The sequence below is a fragment of the Coenobita brevimanus genome, chromosome 1 (genome assembly GCF_032717465.1).
Source record: "Coenobita brevimanus isolate Jiangsu-jjx chromosome 1, ASM3271746v2, whole genome shotgun sequence".
NCBI lineage: Eukaryota > Metazoa > Arthropoda > Malacostraca > Decapoda > Coenobitidae > Coenobita > Coenobita brevimanus.
The window spans coordinates 70,163,954-70,185,893 of NC_136954.1; the positions used below are offsets into that span (position 1 = coordinate 70,163,954).

At 40.6% G+C, this 21,940-nt stretch overlaps 1 protein-coding gene across 2 annotated transcripts; it reads right to left on the bottom strand.

Moving 5' to 3' along the window:
- Positions 1–2,596: 2,596 nt before the first annotated feature.
- Positions 2,597–21,857, bottom strand: xit (ALG6/ALG8 family glucosyltransferase xit). 2 transcript variants are annotated; one of them, XM_080265387.1, is made up of 12 exons: positions 21,834–21,857; positions 19,156–19,309; positions 18,284–18,428; positions 16,716–16,843; positions 15,407–15,575; positions 14,822–15,070; positions 12,510–12,615; positions 10,564–10,697; positions 9,721–9,860; positions 8,838–8,949; positions 7,932–8,268; positions 2,597–2,646 (listed from the first exon to the last, which is right to left on the bottom strand). In XM_080265387.1, exons 2-11 carry the CDS (start codon positions 19,212–19,214, stop codon positions 7,948–7,950), a joined length of 1,563 nt encoding a protein of 520 aa, XP_080121513.1. In that variant the 5' UTR covers positions 19,215–19,309; positions 21,834–21,857; the 3' UTR covers positions 2,597–2,646; positions 7,932–7,947. The 2 variants fall into 2 exon arrangements, with proteins under 2 accessions (XP_080121513.1, XP_080121504.1); XM_080265378.1 differs by lacking the exon at positions 2,597–2,646 and having other exon boundaries at positions 7,911–8,268.
- Between the last annotated feature and the right edge of the window lie 83 nt (positions 21,858–21,940).

Sequence of the window (21,940 nt, forward strand, 5' to 3'; positions counted from 1 at the left end):
CCTGTAAATTCACAAATATCGTAAATAGATACACACCCAGCACCAACTTTCTCAAGATGCGACTCGATGTTGAATGAAGGCGGCAGTGTTGCTACTTTTAGGAGGGAATTATCGTACTGGCTCTTCAAAACTATCGTCTTTTCGTTGGAATTATCGTACTTTTATGATTTTTTTTTTTTTTTATAGTTTAATCCAATATATTTAAATTGTCGCTGATATCTTGGTGTATTTACTGAAAACTCACCTATTGTATTCATCAGAACCTTAATTTTGTAAGGTACTGACGTACAGTATACTCAGGTGTATATTTATCACTTTTTATTTTGTATCAGAATTAGGGTATACCATGAAAATCTCATAATGATAACACAATAATGTAATCATATCCTTTATTACAAAAATATTACAAGGAAAAAAAAAGGCCCTTTTGCCACTCTAGAAAATCAATCTTTGCAGCAGAATTCAGTCCATAGTAGAAGATGTGCTTACTCTTGAAGATAATAACTCGATAAGACCCTCAAATAAGTTCTTAAGATCCTCATCTGTCAAGTTCTGGAACAGCTGTGAATGATCAGCTATAGATGCCACAAAATTTACTGCCATGCTAGCTTTCAACCAAAAATTTTCGTACAAACCATACAATAGAAAATGGTATGTACACATACCAGACAATATTATTGTACATCTACGATAATTATTGTACGTGTAGCAACACTGGAAGCTGTAGTGTAGACAAAAGTCTCACAAAACACTAAAAGCTGATTGGCTATTGAACACCTTATTTAGAAAACTTGAAGGTGACTGGCCAGACCTGCCCATTGAATTGGGCAAACTTTGGCTGCCTGGATGTTGCTACTCTTCATCCTGCCCTACGGTGGAAAAGGAGGTCCGGATGATAATTATGATGATAATGAATTCTCCTCCTCTTACTATCTTCAGCCACTGTCTCTTCGCCACACTGTTGCATCTTTATCACTTTTCTATCACTACTTCAATGGTCATTGCTCCTCTGAATTTTCTGCTTGCATCCCTCCACTACCGTGGCAGGTGCAAAGCACCCATCTAGCAACAAACTCTCATAGCTTTTCTGTTCAACTCTCTAAAGCAAGAGTTAACTGTTAATCCCAGTCCTTCATGTATGCAACAGGTCAACTCTGGCACTGCATCCCTCTGTCTGTATTTCCTACTGTCTATAATCGCCAGTCTTTCAAATGCAGTGAGTTCAAGCATCTCAAAATGAATGAATCTTGAACGTGGCTCTCTGTTATATTGTTTTTCTTTTTACTTGGAGGGGACAATTTCCAGGCTCCTGACCTCTGATTCTTTTTTCCTTGCATAAACGGGGAGCACAGTAGCTCGGTGGTAGGGTGTCGGCCTTGTAATCGAGAGGTTGCGAGTTCGAGCCCCGCCCGGTGGCTGCTGTGCTGGGAGGGGTAGCGCTCTCCTGTAACCCAAGCAGGGCTATATGACGTGATGAGGTCTAGCTCGGGGATTAATCCATATATAGATCCTTGCATAAACACACACACACACACACACACACACTTGGAGGCAAGTGCAACAACCACCTACAAAGGCTCTCTGATTCTTATAATGCTGTGCAAATAAAACCTGACTCCGAAAAATTAAATATTAATCAAGAATCTAAAATGAACAGTGTATTCCGGCAAGAGTATAAATACCACTGTGTTTATTTACAGAAAATTATGCTTTGTAAAATCTAGTATATTATGATATGAAACCTGAAACACAGTACAGTAAACCCTCTATAGGAAATCTCCATTACTGAATCTTGGTTTTTAAGAACTCTGTGCCAACTAAGCAGTCTTATTGTTCTCGAATGCATTACTGTTGAATGCTTTACATTTACCAGTAACCTGTTGTATAAACGTATCTATACAATACACAGTTGTATAATACCATAATGTATCCAGTGAATTAGGGTAGGTACTACAGCAGACACTAATACTATGGAAGGTACTACAGCGATGCTAATACTGATCTACTTCATTACAATAAATAAAGGGACAGCGAACAGAGACTTGCAGAACCCAATAGTGCAATCTCTGGAACCCAGTAAATTTTTCAAAATAATGTGTAAAAGTTCATAACTGTTCAGATATAAAGGAGAGTGATAATACTGACAGAAACTGTACTGGGATCATAATTTAAGATGACAGTTAAAGATCAGATTTGACAAATTTCTGGATTTAGCAAGATATTCTTTAATCATATTAGTGTGTCACTGTGGAGAGCACACTGTATACTGACCTCTGTAAAGTACAAGAAACAACAGTATTATCCAACCTCACAGTATGTACAAAAATCCTAACTGGCATTCTATACAAAATTCTTAAGTGACAAGTCCTTCTTTTTCTGGAATGTGCTCCACAATATCACATTATATTTATATAGGCAGTCTTGTATTTTGATGAAACATAGTGGTTGTAGTAGCAGTAGTAGTTGTTGCCCCAAATTCATCTGCAACAGGAACCCAGTGGACTGTTGGATGAAGCTGCCCCTCTCCAGCATTCCATCACCCTTCTTTTAGGGGTAGGGAGGGGGTTGAAGCAGATTCATATAACCAGACAGAGGAGCCACTCGATTATATCAGTGCCATCACATGAAGACGTCCCTCTCCAACACCTATGGTAATAATAAAATGAAAATGAAGTTCTCAGGCTTAATGGGATACTATTTGTTGGCTTAAACATAAAAGAGTACAGTATACTTGTTTGTACTTTCACATTATTACAATAGGTATCAAAGCTTACTCATCAACTTTTGTATATTGTACTAGAATGATGGATACATTTATGTACAAATACTTTTAAAATCAAATTAAACCGGTCAAAAGTATTAAGTCCTTCACTACCAGATGGTCACCTTTAAAAAATATATTTACTGTACATATATCACGTAGTCAGAAAAATGGATTTAAAAATATAATAATTATAGTGAAGGAATTAACTCCCCTGAATCTGGAGGCTCATACCCAAGGGATGCTTGAGGTTTCATGCTCGCACAATGCCACTCAGTGGAAAGAAAATGAAGGGTGGTCACACTCACCTTAAATGTCAGGACTGAGTGACCTAGCCCAGGGCCCCTAAGCAGAAAAGGGCTGGACAAAGGATGGATGGATGGATGGAATCTGAGTAATGTCCACATTTACTTATCCTTGCTACTACCTGACAATTTTCATCAATTTAGAAAAGGTCTCTCCAATCAAACAGGTTTATCAAGGCTATATCTGACCGATCCATTTTGAAAAATCTGTCCTAAACTGAATAAAATTGTCTATGGAGAGCAACAATAAATAAAAATGATGTTACCCACATCAATGGGCTAAGAAAGCCTATATCTTATCCCATTTAGACATCAATTCTAGGCTGACAACAAACTGCAAAAGACCTTTTTAAAAATATACGATATACAGTATATATATATATATATATATATATATATATATATATATATATATATATGTATATACTGTACATATGTATACAGTACATATATACGGAATTCATTCATTAATTCAGTCATCGTATACATACGGAACTCATTCATTAAGTCAGTCATCACCTAATCCTGTGTTGCCCCATGAGGAGTGTAGGAGCCCAGGGCTAGGCAAGCTGGTCCTGACATTTAAAATGAAAGTGACCAGCCTCACTCATCCCTGACTACCATTACGTGAGCAATAAACCCCAACCACCACTTGGATATAAACCTGCATTTGCTCAATCCGACTGGAGCGCCTTATTTGTCCACTAAACCACCAGACGACATAATTTGGTTTTATGGTTACCACCCAGCATAGTACAGTAAATGGTTTCCTGGTGTACAGGAAACTATTTGGCTTGTCACTCAGTGTAGAGTCACCTTAGACAGAGGGAAGAGGAAAGAATGAAGGAAAGAGAGACAGAGGAGAAAGGATAGAAAGAAGGAAGGAAGATACACATATGGGATGAAGAGGTTAAGAGAGCAGTGGAGGAAAAGAGAAAGAAGTGGCTAGAGTGGTTACAAGACAGAGGTTCAGTTGAAATAAGAACTGAATATATTGAGTGGAAGAAGCATGTAAACAGACTAGTGAAGAGGAAAAAGGAGGAGGTAAAGGGTGATCTAGGAAGAAAAATGAATGCAAATTACTCTGAAAAATAGGATGTTTTTTTTGGAAAAGGTGTGGAAATGTAGAAGTGAAAGTGGAAAGAAATGTGATGGTGTGAAGGATGTAGGTGGTAGATTATTAACCCATGGGGATGAAGTAAGGACCAGATGGAAACATTATTTTGAAAGCCTGATAAATGGGAATAAAGAGAGCAGAGCAGCTGTAAACATGACTGATTTTGGGGGTGTGCAGAGAAGGAATGCAGTGCCAGGAGATGAGACACTTGCACAGGTGAAGAGTGCTGTGAAGCGGCTGAAAAATGGGAAAGCTGCTGGGGTTGATGAGGTGTAGGCAGAGATGCTTAAGTGTAGTGGAGTGAGTGGAATGAAGTGCTTGTCGGAGATACGTAAGAAGGCATGGATGAGTGAAACCGTGCCTGAAGAGTGGAAAAAGGCTATGATTGTACCCCTGTACAATAATAATGGTGAGCAAAGTGAGTGCATGAATTATCGTGCCATAAGTTTATTGAGTGTGGTAGGGAAGGTATATGGAAGAAGTATTATAGAGAAAGTAAGAGAGATATCAGAAGTCTCAGTAAGTGATGAACATGGTGACTTTAGGAGTGGAAAAGGATGTGTGCATCAAATATTTGCAGTGAGACAGATCATGAAGAAGGCTTGTGAGAATGACCACAAAATGTTTATGGCATTCATGAATCTGGAAAAAGCATACTACGACAAAGTGGACAGAGAAGGATTGTGGAAAGTTTTGCACACGTACGGTGTAGATGGTAAGCTGCTAGGTGCTGTCAAGAGTTTTTATGATGGTAGTGAAGCATGTGTGAGGGTAAATGGGCATCTAAGTGAATGGTTCACGATCAATGTGGGCATGAAACAAGGTTGTGTGATGTCCCAATGGTTGTTCAATATATATATGGATGGGATGATGAGAGAAGTAAAAACACGAGTAACGGAGAGGGGGATGGCGTTGGTAATGAATGGCGATGGATGGAATATCTCAAATTTGTTGTATGCTGATGATGCAGTACTGGTAAGCTAGTGCAAAGTTTTGCTGACGTCTGTGAGCATCGAGCCTTGACAGTAAATGTAGAAAACTGTAAAGTGATGGTTACTGAGAGAGAAGGTGACTCCCAGTGCAATGTTAGAGTGAATGGAGAGAGACTGGAATTAGTGAGAGAGTTCAAATACCTGGGTACAGTGATAGAAAAGAGAGGAAAATGTGTAAAAGACGTTGAAAGTAGAGTGACACAAGAAAGGAAAGTAGCTGGTGCAATGAAGGCATTGATAAGAAACAGAGGCTTGAGCGTTGCAGCTGCACGAGGTTTACATGGAGTGTTAATGCCAACTTTAACACATGGATATGAGACTATCGTGCAGCATGAACATGAAAAGTCAAGAGTAAGAGCAGTGGAGATGGGACTGCAGAGGAATGTATGTGGAGTACAGAGGGTGGATAGGATGCGGAATAATGTGATTCATGAAAGATGCAGAGTGAGGAAATCGGTGGACACCAGAATCGAAGAAAGTGTACTACGATGGTATGGTCATGTGGAGAGAATGGATAACAATAGAGTGGTGAAAAAGGTATATCTGAGCAAATCTGAAGGAGGGAGGAGGTAAGGCAGGCCAAGGAGAAGGTGGAGAGATATGGTGGATGAGTGTGTAAGGAAGATAGGCATGGAGGCTAGGGAACTGACAAGAGATCAAGCTAACTGGATGAATGTTGTTAGGAGAAGTGCATGATCAGGGATTTGGCACCCTTTTTAATGTGGCAGCATCCGAACTGACTCAATCGGATACATTTATATGAAGCTACGGAATGTGGTGAACATTTTTGGCGTATCCAATACAACCAGGATTCCGGGAGCTTGAATGGTGAGTGAATGGAAGAGTGGCCCATTGGATTGAGCAAATCTGGGCTGTCTGGACATTGCTACTCCTCACCCTGCCCTTGGGTGGGAAAGGAGGTCCGGATGATGATGATGATGATATATATTATTATTATTATATATCCATCCATCCATCCACCCATCATCCAATCCTAAGTTGCCCCATGAGGAGCGTCAGTTGGTCCTGACATTTAAGATGAGAGTGAACATATATATATATATATATATATATATACTGTATATATATTCTTTCATTCCTTCATTCTTTCCTCTCCCTTCTGCCTGTGGGTGACTCTACACTGAGTGACAAGCCAAATGGTTTCCTGTACACCAGGAAACCATTTACTATGCTGGGTGGTAACCAAATAACCAAATTTTGGCACCTGGTGGTTTAGTGGGTAATTATTGTACTCCAGTCGGACTGAACCAGTGAAGGTTTATATCCAAGGGGTGATTGGGGTTTATTGCTCATGTAATGCCACTCAGAGATGAGTGAGGCTGGTCACTCTCATCTTAAATGTCAGGACCAACTGCCTAGCCCCGGGCTTCTACGCTCCTCAAGGGGCAACGTAAGATTGGATGATGGATGGATGGATGGATGGATATATATATATATATATATATATAAGTGAAATGCCTAAACATGGAAAGTTATAAATTTCTTCCATGTGAAGGGTGTCCACATATTACCTTTACAACTCTATGAAAAATGTTTACTTTAACGTCTGTAGCGAGCACATGGTATCAAAATTGGAAGTCCATCAACTATTTCTCACCTTCAAACAGAATGATGTACTGCCTCAATGTGGACTGGCTGTTCAAGAGATCCTAAACAAAACAAATTCTTACTGATGAACTGGAAGGGGCAGTCCAATTGCCTTGTGCTACTGACAGTGCCCACTTACAGGTTTACTACATAGTCACAAAAAACTAAAATTTTATCATTGATATGTTGCAAACCTCGTGAAATTACCTCAATTCTTGCATATCTGATAAATTTCTAAATTTGTACAGATAATATATGATACACCAAAGTTCATGAAATGAATTCAAGTCTGTATATCAAATAAATTTCTGTAGTTGTAAAGATAATCTGTGGACGCACTGTCAACAAATTTACTACATTTTTCTCAAACTGTATTATGTATCAGAGTATTTCCTATTAACTAAGAAAACCAAAGTAACAAATAAAGAAAAATTTCAACAATAAAAGGTCAGCAATCAGAAATGGACAATATACAAAATATACTGTGATGTATCTTAATATCATACATAGTCTACTTCATTTCACAGCACAGTATAGGTTATTCTGTATAAGTGTACTGTTCACTCTGTTTATAAAAGTACTAAATCTCTTTCATTTATATACAGTAGCCCCTATATATACATGGTGCACCATATGTAATGCTCATCCTCCATTGCCTTCTTTGCATGCCATGGGGAAGGCTCAGTTAGCATTATCAACGTCTACCCTGCATTACTTAATCACTTCCTACTCCCATGGCCACACCCATGTCCACACCAGCAGACTGAGCCATCTCCATAATACAACACACCACTATGTAACTTTTCAATTCAGGATTATATGTATGCTTCCCTGTATTTCATCCTATTTCTGTACAGTACTCATACACACTTCATCCCATCAACCATCACAGTATAACATATACAGTACTCTATTTTCCATTAACCCATTCAACCTGATGATGTATTTTCCAGTTTATTCTTATTCAAATGATTTTACTTAACCTAGGACAGACTTTTCAGGCTGAAGGAGTCAGACAGTGGCCTCAATGAACTCCCTCACAACTAGAGATCTTTTATTAGTGTAAAATGACTGTGGCAACTGATTATAAACCTACCTCATCTTACCGAAGGTGTATAAAAAAAAAGAAAAACGATAACAACACTAACCAAAATCATAACAACCCTAGTGAGCCTTCCTCTTGCCTCGCTTGGCACTGGAAAGAACAAGGTAGGTGTATCTTATCCAACAATAGGTCACCCCCACAGCACAGTATACGGATATCAACATCAGCGGCAAGAATGGCAGCGACGCCTCCCATCCCAGGAACTTATGACCTAACTGCTGGAACAGGAGGACAGGGATGAGGCCCAGGAGGTAGTGGGTCTCCAAGACGGTGCACAGAGGGAGAGACGGCAGGAGGGAGCGCTGGCTGCTACGAGGCTCTGGATAGTGTGTGCCGAGGATGTGCAGGGTATACATGGCATGGAGAAGCAGTGCACACACCTGAAATAAGTCAACAAATAATATCTCTCTATCTATTGCCAGACGCCTGAATCCCATAACGGGTGGCCACAAACAAATCGCCTCCATGCCACCCGGTCCCCTGCTATGTCACTGCCCTGCTCCTAATTCACACCCCTCTCTCTCATATACCTTAGGTGAAGACTGCATGACGATGCAGTGCACACACCTGAACTATGTGTTCATACTGAGCTACTGTGCTGTCAATTACACAAATCCGGTAACACAAAGAAAGTAAACTGTATTGTAATTACAGTACATGGTGCTGGAAAGTGACACCTTCAACCAATAGGACTGATACAACTGGGCAACTACACTCCCTGGTAACACAAACATCCATAAACTCTTCCTGAAAAAGAGATGGTGGACCACAGGAGAAAGACAACTTTAGCCGGCAGTCCATCAGACTCATGTTCAAATCAGCCTGTGGGCCACAACAACAAACACAATAACCCCACCAGCAATAACTCTTTAGTTCTCTAACATTTTATGGCTCCTTTTCCCACTGACAATAACCATGTTGGTATTACCTTCAACACCACTCTACCTACCTTAATGGGTGTCTCATGTGGGGTGAAAAAGAGAGGGAACAGGGAGAAGTGTCCAACAATGCTCAGCACCACAAATAACTGAGCTTCAGCCTTCCTCTGCATACACACAAGTCTAAACAAAGGAAAAAATATATAATGAGGTGGAGATGATTAGACCAGCATTCAGTTTCGGGATGGCTTTTCATGCTAATGGGGTTTATTAAGACTGTATCTATACCCTCAAATTAAAAGCACTGATCTTAAGCTGCATATAATTATCAGGAGATGGCAACACTAAAATGAAAAAGTCATCTCTGAGCTCAAAAGAGTAAAAAATTACTTACCGATGCTGAAAATTTAAAGGAATTACAAATTATAATATGTTCAGCACTAACCAATTAGTGTGGTTGGTGGGGGCGCTCACCATCCACCCACTCAATGTTATGCTGCTCTCAAGTGCCTGTCCTTTCCTCTCTTCCTTCATTCCTCCCATCCTTCCTCTTCTGTCTTTCTTTCCTTCATTCTTTCCTCTTCCTTCTGTCTATGGGTGACTTTATAATGAGTGACGAGCCAAATGGTTTCCTGGACACAGGATACCATTTACTATGCTGGGTGGTAACCATATAACCAAATTATGGTGCCTGGTGGTTTAGTGGGTTATTAAGGCACTCCAAAGGGATTGAGCCTGTGCAAGTTTATATCCGAGGGACGGTTGGGATTTACTGTTCACGTAATGACACTCAGGGATGAGTGAAGCTGGTCACTCTCATCTTAAATGTCAGGACCAACTTGCCTAGCCCTGGGCTCCTGCGCTCCTCATAGGGCAACATCGGATTAAATGATGGATGGACTAAACACTTAGCCAAACAATGAATACGTATATTTGAATTGTCCAGATACTGACCCCAGAGGCAAAACAACCATCATTATGGCCTTCTCATGGACGTGCCAGCCAAACATGTACGAACCAAACGCACACAGGATGAGGGCACGCACAAACTGCCATGGGTTGTACGGTGTGTTCCACAGGCTGATCAGGCACGGCTGAAACACAGATAATATTATTAGGGCATTAACTAAAGTATGCCTAAACTGAAGGTTTTCTTGTTATCCAACATGTGTTACTTTTCTACACATTATTATCTTTTACAAAGTAATTAACATTCTGCTACTGTACAGTACTGTACTATTCATACAACACAAAATGTTGAGACATTACAGTTATGATTACCACTAATATTGAACAGTACCTTGAATGAATATGGCAATGTATAGCTGTAGTATTTTAACCATACTGGGTGTCAACTGCACCTATAGTTTGTTCACTTTAACTTGATGGAGTTTCTTGTTTTCTTTAAAACCCATTTTCAGTGGCAGAATGGTAGAATAAATTAATACTGTACTATAACTTTACATCTTTTCTACTGCACTTCTCTGTAAACAGCACCATAGTTCAGTGATAATTTACTGCTGCAGCTCAACATTCAAGATTGAAAGATGGCAATTTTAGGTCATGTTAAAGTAAATAGTGGACAGTGTTTCACAACACACAACTACATGATATATCAGTAAAAAAAATTTTAAATAAAATAGTAACAAGGTGCTGACAAATACCAGTATAGAAAGAAGTGTAGCTAGAAATGTGTTGGTTGGAGAGAGAGACAGCAGCAATGAATGGACATGATCTACTCCTGCATTAATCAACTCTTCCACTAATCATATGGGAGACTGACGACAAATGCGGCACCAGTATGGAGAGAAGTGTTGCTAGCAACGTGATGGTCGGGGAGACAGATGGCAGCACTGAATGTTCAAACTCCTGAACTAACCCACCCGTCATGCTGGCCTGGGAAGAGCTGTTCACCATACCCAGCTTACTACCTGTGGAAATTAAGTATGCATTAAAATATGTATCATCTCTTTACCCAATCACTCTGATGATTCATTTTCTTATTTTACTTATGCTGCTATCTGACAAATTTATTCAACTTGCAAAGACTTTCAGCAGTGCAAGTATTACTGAAGGCTATATCTCATTACCCCAGTTCCAGAAGTCTGTTCTATGCTGAATAAAACAGTCTGATAGTAGCAAGGGTAAAATTTAAATTATCCCTACGTGTCAAGTGGGGTTGGTGGAGGATTAGTGCCCCTCCCTGTAAAACAATTAACTCTAAGCCCTTGACCACCCCGTTTGGGATACATGGCGTCTGGCAATGGATGGATGGATGACTGTGTACTGAATGGATTAACAGAATACTCGTACATGACTGCCCAACCCAGATGTGTATTTTAAGATTTCCCAGAGAAAATGAAGTATGTTTCCCCACCACAACCATCCCCACCACCATCGTTATCATCATCAATATCATCATCATCATCATCATCATAACCTTTTTTTTTTTCCAATCTAGGGACCTATTTCCAGAATATCTTCATATTTTAAGAATAATTTGTATTCATTTTTCTTCCTAGATCATCATTTACCTCCTCCTTTTTCCTCTTCCTTAGTCTCTTTATGTGCATCTTGTTCTCAGTATGTTCAGTTCTTATTTCAACTGAATCCCTGTCCAGTAACCACTCTAGCCACTACTTCCTCTTTTCCTCCATTGCTCTCTTAACCTTTTCATCCCATCATGCCGAATCTTTCTTCTTTGTTGTTACTCTTGTCACACCACACACCTCTTTAGCATTCCTAACTAAGCAATCCATATATGCATTCCACAGGCTGTCCAGATCTATTTCATTCCAATTCACTGATTCCAACTCCTCCCCTACTTTTCCTATATGCATTGCACAGGCCATCCAGATCTATTTCATTCTAATTCACTGATTCCAACTCCTCCCCTACTTTGGTCCTGTATTCATCTGCCACTGATCCTCAGCTTCTCATCTTTCAGTCTTTCTCCCTGACTGCTCCTCTCTCTCCAGTTCCACCTCACTCCTCTCAGCTTGATCTTGCATACCACAGTCATATGATCTGACAGACCTCCACATCATCCTCTCACGGCCCTCACATCAGCAACCATTCCCAGCATCGACCTATCTACAAGTGCGTAATCAATCAGGCTCCTTTCAACACGATCCCCGTTACCTCTATTGATTCATTAATTCATTCATCATCCAATCCTACATTGCCCCATGAGGAGCGTATACCATGCATATTTCTGTGCATCTTTGTGTTTGAAATACAAGTTACAAATGCACAACCTCCTTTCCTGACACATATCCTTCAGTTCCGCCCCATTATCATTTTCTCCTGGTACTCCATTACAACTCAGTACGTCATCCTCTGGACCACTGCCTACTCTTCCATTCATATTGTCCATTACAATCACTTTATAGCTCCTGGGCATTTTTCCCACTGCTTCATCCAGCTCATCCCAAAAAAAGTCTTTCTCTCACTCTCGTCATCACACGGTGCAAACGCTATAATCACTGCCACTTTCACCTTCTCAAACTTGAACTTGACATACATATATCTCGAGCTGACACATTTGTAATCTCTTATTCCACCCTACCACATTTCAATCAACAATGCAAAGGATATTACATAAAATATAAAAGCTACTGTAGTTCATATTTTACACAAAATATAAAAGCTACATTAGTTCATATTTTACACGAAATATAAAAGCTACAGTAGTTCATGTTTTAATTTTTTTAAACTAAAAAGAATCTGAGTACAATACTTACCACCAACAAGAAGAATTTTATCAGCAAAATTATACAGTGCCCAGAAGTTTGGAGCCCAGTAAGCATGACTTAGACCTCGCTTGAAGGGGAACAGTCGTGACAACACCTGTTAGATTATATCACTATTATCTTTTTCATCATCATCATCATCATAGTCATCATCATCACCACCACCATCACCATCATCAATTTTACCACTTTTACCACCAAAGGGTTTCGTTTTTGTTTTCGTTTTTAAAGGCTCCAACATGCTTGCATGTGTCGGCCTTGGTCACCTAATGGCGGCTCTCCACGCTGCACGATCCATTGCAGCCTCCCTGTTCAGTCCCTTAACCCTGAGGTCACACTTCATGACCTCGTCCCATGTCTTTCTCGGTCTACCCCTCATAACCCCACCCCCAATATTAACACTTCTCACCTTCCTCACCCAATTATCATCCCCCATCCTCTCCACATGTCCAAACCATCTCAATCTACCTCTCCTCATCACAACACCAATACACTCCAGTCCCATCCTACCTCTCAACTCTTCCATCGTAAACCCAGCCCCTCCAGGCCTTGGACGCAGGGACGCACTGCACATCCACCTAATCATTGTCATTTCTGTACGTCTGAGCCAGCGAATATCTTCCTCCTTCACTGCCCAGGTCTCACTACCATACAGCATTACACTCCTAACACATGCTACATACAAAGACCCCTTAGCACGTAGGGAGAGTCCTCTCAATGTCAGGAGAGGCAAGAGCTCCCTGAACTTCTTCCAACCACTTCTCACCCTAGCCACAAAGCTAGCTCCAGCCCCACCTCCAGCACACAACATGTCTCCCAAATAACAAAACTCTTCCACTCACTCAAGAGATTTACCAGCAAGTTCAATCCTTTCACGTCTGACAATTTCCACCTGCTCACCTCTGCACGCCGTACACATAAAATCAGCATTATCTCGCAGTCTACCTCTGATACCACTACACCTCTTATGCACCCATTTATCATACACACCGCACAAGATGGAATTACATCCCACGCCCTTGTGGCAAACTGCACATGGCCACTCTCCCTCATCTTTGACAGTACCGCCACCAACCCTAGATATCATCAGTTTTGTTTTATCTGCATTTACCCTTAAACCCTTGTGCCCCATACCATCTCTCCACTTCCTAAACCTTTCCTCCGCCTCCCTTTCATTCTCTGCAATCAACACCAAATCATCAGCATACAACTCCCACGGAATCTTAGAAACTGTCAAATGCTATTTTTTATTTTAAGATTTTTTATCTATCTATCTATTGCCGGATGTCTTAATTCCGTAAGTGGTGACCACAAACAAATCCCCTCCATGTCGTCCTGTCCCTTGCCATTTCATGGCCCAACTCCCAGCTCACAACCCCCTCTCTCATATACCTCTCCACTCCATCCCATCTCACCCTTGGCCTCCCCCTCCCTCTACCCCCCTCCACTTCACACACACACACTCTCCTCATCAGTCTCTCACTTTCCATCTTATCCACATGGCTATACCATCTCAGTGCATTTCTCCTAACGCTTCCTATCACATCCACATCCACACCACAGTGCACCTTCACTTCCTCATGTGTACGTCTGTCTCTCCATGTGACTCCACATGGTCCTCTCAAAATCTCATCTTAAGATTTTAAATTTTAAAATTAAACAGTGTTGCCAATTGTCTGCCATGCCTACCAACATGAAGGGGTGTGCTCTCACATTTTCAAGATTACCACTTACACTGAAGTTGTGAGCTTCCACTCGGCAAGGAGTGCAGGAAGGGTAACCCCTCCCCTCAGTTTCAAGACTACGGGTGTTAGTCTGTCGTCTCCCATGCCTTTTTTGTTCCTGTAGTGCTGTGACTAACTTATGGTCCCTCAGTGTTCTGTGACCTAGTGCTCTGACTACTGTATAGCAATAATGTATCTGTGCGTATCTACCCTCCACTGACGCCAACACTAGATGAGTAGTGTATGGTTATACTACTGTATGTACTGTATTACTGTACTATACATAATGTATCAATACTGTGTTGTATTTCATGCATAATGTATTGTAATTTTAATCTTTTACGGAAGGATAATATTGTAAGAAAGTTTTTAGGATAGAGGGTTATGAAGGACAGTAACACATTATCTGGCTCAATGCCAAACTGGGGTACTGTGCAGTGCCCAGCATGGGGGTTGGCTGAATTACACCGGATAAGTCAGAGTTTACTGCGTTACAGACAGACAGACTGCTACAGACAGACACTGACAGACAGATATACAGAGAAATAAACATATGAAGGATGCATTACAAGTTCTTACCTGATTGAACTGCCCCCTCACAAGAAATGGTCCAAACGAGAGAGTAAACACACCCAACACCACTGCCCCCAGCTTAACCAAACGGAAAAATGCCGTGGCCAGCGTCCTCAGTCGCACACGACCCTCAACCACTGACGCCAAGCAGTAGGAACGCAGCAGGTAGATGAAGTAAGCAGGGGCAATGTACAGGTAGATGTGCTTGAGGTTAAGTAGTACTGAGAACCACAGTGCTGACTCTAACTCCCTTTTCTGGAATAATATGAAAGACAGCTTGTAGTAGGCTTTCTTTCAGCTGGTGGACTTGGCCACTCCTTGTGGTCTCATTCCATTTAATATGCCTGGTCACCAGAAGATGGAAAGTTTACAGTGAAAAATGCCACTGAACTGAAGGGGTTAAAATGAGAGGTAACTGCTAACCTCAAGAAGCCTAGCAAAGGAGATAAAGAGCAAGCCATTGAGAAACCCACTGCACAGTCAGGGACATAAGTCTGCCTAATACTTCACCTCTTCTACTTCCAACTCTTTGCTGGCTAATATTCTACAACATCAAGTAACAACCACTTGTACAAATGGTTAGCTGCTCACCTGAAGGAGCCTGGCGATGGAAATAAAGAGTATGCCATACAGAAATCCATTGTATTGGAAGTGAATGTGATCCACCAGCAGGAGTCCAGCATTCCCAAACAGCAGGAGGAAGAGAGGGGTTACCACATCATCCCTCTTGCCACATGATCGACTCACTTGCTCGCTGCAACTGTGGGATATCAGCACTAACAAATAAAGGAAATCCTTAATTTATGTTGGTGCTTGACTGTCTGATTGAGGAAGAGAAAAAGTGGGATTGGTAATAAATCGTGGAAAGACTGAAATTATTAGTATGAACGTGCAGAAGCAAACTGATTGTGTAACTGGGAATAATATGGTGAAAAATGTAGAAAATCTTAAATATCTGGGAATGATTGCATCATCTAATTGATCACTCAACAATGAAATTGAGGAGAGGATCAAACACGCTTAGCGAGCTGTTGGAATGTTGAAATTTGTACGGAATAATACATATACTGTACTATATATATATATTTTAATGAGGAAGAAGGAACCAAACGCCATAAGCCTGCAATATGCTTTCAGTATATGCTAATGTAAAAAATTACAAGTCCATGGTTAGACCAATTTTAATTTATGGGAGTCATGGTACAGTACAATTGCAACAGACTGGAAAGTACTGTATTAGGATTTGCGAATAAAATACTGAGTCGGGTTCTTGGGGTAAAGTGGCAGGACAGAGTTACAATTGAAAGAGTAAGGGACATTACAAGAGGGAAACCAGCTGATAAATATGTGAGACTGTCTCGCTGGAAATGGCTAGGACACACATATAGAGAAGAAGGCAGTTTAATACAGGATATGCCAGAGTGGACTGTGAGAGGAAGAAGGTGCAGAGGTAGGCCGAGGGAAACCTGGTTGAGGACAATGAAAGGAGAAGCAGGGGAGAGTGTTGATGGGATCTGAAGGAGATGGCAAGAGACAGATATTGGTGGAGAGAGTTCATTGAGGGTCTAAGCATCCCATGGGGTGCCACAGGAAATGACTGACTGATTGATTAAATGATGTTTCAAAGAAACACAAAGACAAGCCTTTGACATGGAAGAAAATACAATCCATCTACTTCACTAAGATGAGTAGGTATGGTAGAACAAATAGAAAATGAGTAGAAAAAGCAGGACAGACAATGATAATGCTAGCAGATCCACCTCACAACACACAGGAAATCACCTGAGGATGCAAAGGAGGAGCATTAAACAGAATAACTATGGACTACCAAGTGTGTGTAGAGCCACTGCATACCTTTTGGGTGAAGGTCTGTCTGCTACACAGATCTTGAAGTACTCACAGTTTGCATCCATAAGCATATACGAGATCTGTGACGATGACTGAGAGGCGCTGGAAGAGTATTGTCATATCAGATGCATAGTTCAAGTTGCTCACTTTCAGCATCTCTGGATCAAAATAATATGCCACCTGGAAAATGCAAGGTAGCTACTTATAGTCTGCCCTCTTTAAAAATGCAATGTACTTATAGTCTCTCCATCTTAAAAATGCAATGTACTTATAGCTTGTCCATCTTAAAAATACAATGGAGTCTCTTTTATCTGAAATTCTTTTACCCGTAATATGCCATTAACCGTAAGTTTTACTAAAACATTCTCATTTCGATTAACTGCAAAAATCTGAAATCTATCTGAAAATTCAAACACAGCGGGCTTCTTTCGCGCCAATAGCGAAACAAGCCTGCTAGCGCATTGCCCACTCCCTTATCTGCATCCACCTCCTCGGAAGATCTGGATGACATGGGAGATGATGTGGATGATGTGGAAATGATTGAATAAGGAAACAGAAAATATGAAAAAACAATTAGGTTTAAGACTTTATTTGTCCGAATTGGTTACAGTGAATTACGTAATTGTTTTGGTGAAGGTTTATTTGAGTGAAGATTTATTTATGCGGACAGTTTCTATTACAGTTACAAAAGTGCAGTTACATAAGTAGTTACTACAGCGTATTGAGTGTTTTGGTGATGGTTGAGTGGCTTTTTGGGTGTTGGTGGTGGGCTAGACATCGCCAAAAATGGGTGATGGGTGTGTACAATACTGTTCCCTTGTATCCTACAAATTATTACAGTAACTTTTATCCGAAAAAATTAATTAAACGAAACTTTGAAAGTCCCATGATTTTCAGATAACAGAAACTCCACTGTGCAATGTACTTATAGTTTTTCCATCTTAAAAATGCAATGTACAGTACTTATAATTTGTCCATCTGAAAAATGTAATGTACTTATAGTTTGTCCATCTTAACTTGGTAGGTATTTTCATTCCTTTTCAGCCTATTTCTTATACCGGTACTTCAATGGCAAAAGAGGACTCTACTATGGGTTTACAGTCTTTCCAGAGTACTTCTTCATGTATAGGGTCATATTCTAGTGTTAATCTACTGTTGCAACTCAGCACTCACAATGAAAATATAACAATTTTACATCTAGTTGTTACAATCACTCCTAAAACAACTGGAAAGCAGTACACATTACGTATATTAAAATACTGATATCAATTTGTAAAATATATACAGTACTGTACTGACATCATGAATATAAAAACATTATTAAGTTCTTCAATTACTGTTCTTTTATGAAGCACTGTTATTCAGAAGTATCTTTACTCACATTCCCTAGGGTTCTATCATTATCATTATCATCATCATCATCATCATCAACCCAACCTCTTAGGTGGGGCGAGGTAACGTTCATAAATCAAGGAACAGGAAGCACAACAGAGAGAGAATCAATCAAAAGCATGCTCAGTAATATGGGCCAGACACTCATTCACTCAGAATCCAGGCTCCACCTAGTTGTCCTAATCATCTGCACATATTCTACTTCATTTAATTTGAGTCATTTCTCACCTTTGACATGAGCCACTCAAACCATGCAAAAAGTGGAGGGTAGTCGAGGGTCCACTCTGATGTGTCTTCCACATACCACTGATCTATTGGCAGGCTGTGTGTTATGGCCAGCCAGTTGCGGTGAACTTCAAAATCAGTCGATCGGCTGAAACACATCACAGTCACAGTTATATATGGTGTATCAGGGTCAGACAAAACCAGTAATCCAAACTTATCCGCTATGACATGATAATACTAGTAACAACAACAGCAATAATAAACACTAGGTAAGCATACAATACTTCAGTCTTTTATTTTTAAGACTGTGTCAGTTCTTCCAAAGGAATTCACAAGCTGCTTAAGACATGTCTGCACCTACCAGTATATAATTACATGAATGCTTTAGCCTTTATCATTTTTTTTCTGTGCCTGCCCTCCTATCTTCCTATTTCTCCCATCTTTCCTGTCACTACTTATTGCTTTTCTTTCTGTTACAGGTGGCTTTACATTGAGTGACAAGCCAAATGGTTTCCTGTAAGCCAAGAAACCATTTACAACGCTGGGTGGTAACCATACAACCAAACCATACGTGCTTCCTACGTGTCAAGTGAGTTGGTGGAGGGTTAGTGCCCCTCCCTGTAAAAATACATAACTCAGAGTCACATGGCCACCCCGTATGGGATTATGGCGTCTGGTAATAGATAGATAGATAGATAACATTATTCTGATTAAATGAAGGAGACCAAACTCACCCTTACTGCAATGCAGAAGGGGGACAACCCCAGTGAATATGGGAAAACTGGGCTAACTTAGACTGGTAGGATGATGATGATGATGAAGATGATGATAATATGAAAATGATAAAAACTGATACAAGAGAACTAAAAACTCACTATGCAGGAAGCAGCAGAAGTTTGAAGCAGGACAATCCTAAAACTATGCTAACAAACATCTCAAGGGTGGGGGAGGGTCTTCCTTTTCTCGATCAAGTACCGCAAAATCCACAGTGGTTAGGCCCTCAACATTAGAGCTGAATCTTTGTAGTGTCTGTAAATGAAGAACAACGGAAACAAAAGGTGCTGTAAGCCAGTGGACTCTTTGTTGCTCCTATCAGCAAAAAATAGCAGGTATGTACAGTAAGTTCATGGGATTCTTGTCGTTTCTGTACTCAAAATGGTAAGTATATGCACAAAGTCTATAAAACTCTTTCTCATTCCAGTATAGCCTCCATATAAACACTAGGTACACACACATTAAATCAACAAAATCTTCGCAGTTCCAGCAAATAAACAGTAGGTATGGTAACATAAGAATCTCCGTAGTTTCTATACATAAAGACAGTAAGCACATGCAGCAGCTTCATACTTTTTGCCCAAATTTTATAACCCACTTTCTAAAATGAGTCAATCAATAATACATATAGCAATTTGCCAATACTTCAAACATCAAAATACACACAAGCTGCTAACAATCTTTAGTAGTATGGTAGTCATGATAGGTGGGGAGTATCCTTTGTATCAGCACCCCATTCTTTATCCTTTTCAGTCTTTTTTGTTATGCTGTGTGCTGATCATTTACTTTCTTTTCTCTTAGATTCCACAAATCATATACCCAGTATTGTCTTTCTGTTTTCCATTTCTTGCTTTTCTCCAAACAGAAGTGGACTTTTAATTAAATCTGATCTATTCTGTGGAAAGGGCTGTTGCAGATTATATAGGGTACTTAATTTTTACTTCACTTAACACTGCACAGTCTAGTAGAAAATGCCCGAATGTTTCATTGGTCAAACTATAGTATCGGTTCCACAAAAAACTCGAACTTATTCTAACTATTTGCCTATGCACCTCAAGTTGCTGTACTCAACAGGATGTGTCGTTGCTCTCGCAAATGAATGGTTTACGAGATTACTGATTTTTTCCTTCAGTTCAGCAAGACCCTGGGCTGTGCTGCTGTGCAGCCATGTCCCTCTTACTTTGTTGTCAGTTTTTTATATACATTTTAAACCGTTTTATGTGCATTTGATGATGTTTTACACCGACTTGACAGAGTTGGAATCACGTGACTTATGAAAGCCAATCACAGCTATCCCTCCCTCATCAACCAATCACATTTAATTTCCTTCCGCCAACGAGTGAAGTTTCCCGCACTCCGCCAGATTCAAAAGTCAGTCCCATCATGTCTCTCCCGTGTACTAGGGGTGCCCTGAAGCCTTGGGAGATTTTCAAGGCTTCTTACCAAGAACCTGAGCCTTCCGTTGATTATCTGCATTGGCACGGCGTCCTCCAAGTCAGGTGGAGCATCCTCACTGTCATGTACGACTTCAGTTGTGACAAGAAAAGCATCTCTGGGTGTGCTGCCAGTGGACTCCTATCGCCAACACCAAGCAGAGAAAGCAGTGTGGCTACTTAGAGGGAGGAGTCTGACCCACCATCTCCAGAGCAAGGTACAGTACATTAGTACTTGTTGGATGGGGTTTAGATTAGGTTAAATTGGTTAGGTTAAGTTGGTTAGGTTAGGTTAGGTTGGTTAGGTTAGGTTAGGTTTGTTTGGTTAGGTTAGGTTAGGTTTGTTTGGTTAGGTTAGGTTAGGTTAGGATTATTTTACTTACTTCAAACCCTGCCCTCTTTCCAGGGTTTCAGTATTGAAACGACATCCAACATGGGTGTTTCCAAAGGTTTTTGGTGTGATTATTAATGATTTTGACTTAAATTTCCGTCAAAAATCAGTAGTTTCTGTGATGACAGAAAATGGGTCACATCTCAGAAACTATTGATTTTCGATAGAAATGAAGGTAAAAATCGGACGAATCACACCAAAAACCACTGGAAACACCCAGGTTGGATGAAAAAATCACTGTGGGACTGATACTATAAACTGACCTGCTTCATTTTCGTATCAGCACATTGGACACAGTTTCCACATCAATGAATATTTTTCTCCAAATTCAGCTCACTGTTTCATCTTGAGCAAATGAATTTACCCCCACTGGCCTGCTAGGCCTGTCACAGGGGATGGCTGAGTCTGCTCAGGTCAATTTGTGCATGAGGATGCTGGGTGTGAGACAGCATGGCACTCTGCCACAATGAGATGAACCTTGACAAACAACCAACTGCAGGGATGTATTTACGGATGATCAGATTGATCCATCACGAGGTCTTTTGATTTCCTGAACATCCCACAACTGACTGATTATTAAAAAGCATCCACAGCAGATCGATCACAGGCTTTCATCGTTCTTGTCATGCTCGGGAGGGTAGATTGTCTGCCTGTCACCCACACGCAAACTGCTGTCTATGCTCCCTTCCCTCCCCTCAAAACCTGAACGTCTATGCGATTTCTTCACTAGTTCAGTATAAATTTCCCCTACTGCCAGACGCATTCCCTCTCAGATCTGAAAGTCTCTCCTCTTGTGTCTTCCACAGCATCCTGTTCACAGCTCGTTTCCCAAAAGTACCACCTTAAATTTTTCGCTGCAGATTTCAGTTGTAAGGTCCTTCAAGCATATTGCAGTCGGCTGGACTTTTCCATTCACCTGGCAAATCCCAGAGTCCTTGTTAACCACTTGGCTTACCTTCCTCTTGTATGAGATGAATCCTCACCCCCCCCCCACCGCGATGATTTGTTTACCCTTGTGGTGACATCTCATCTTCAGGACTTTGTATCATATCAGTTTATTTT

Coding starts and splice junctions, on each gene's coding strand:
- xit (XM_080265387.1), bottom strand. CDS start 19,214: ATGTTTGTTAGCATAGTTTTAGGATTGTCCTGCTTCAAACTTCTGCTG. Junction 16,844..18,283: donor TTGAGTGGCTCATGTCAAAG/GTGAGAAATGAC, acceptor TGCATTTTCCAG/GTGGCATATTATTTTGATCC. Junction 8,269..8,837: donor CACATGAGACACCCATTAAG/GTAGGTAGAGTG, acceptor GACTTATTTCAG/GTGTGTGCACTGCTTCTCCA.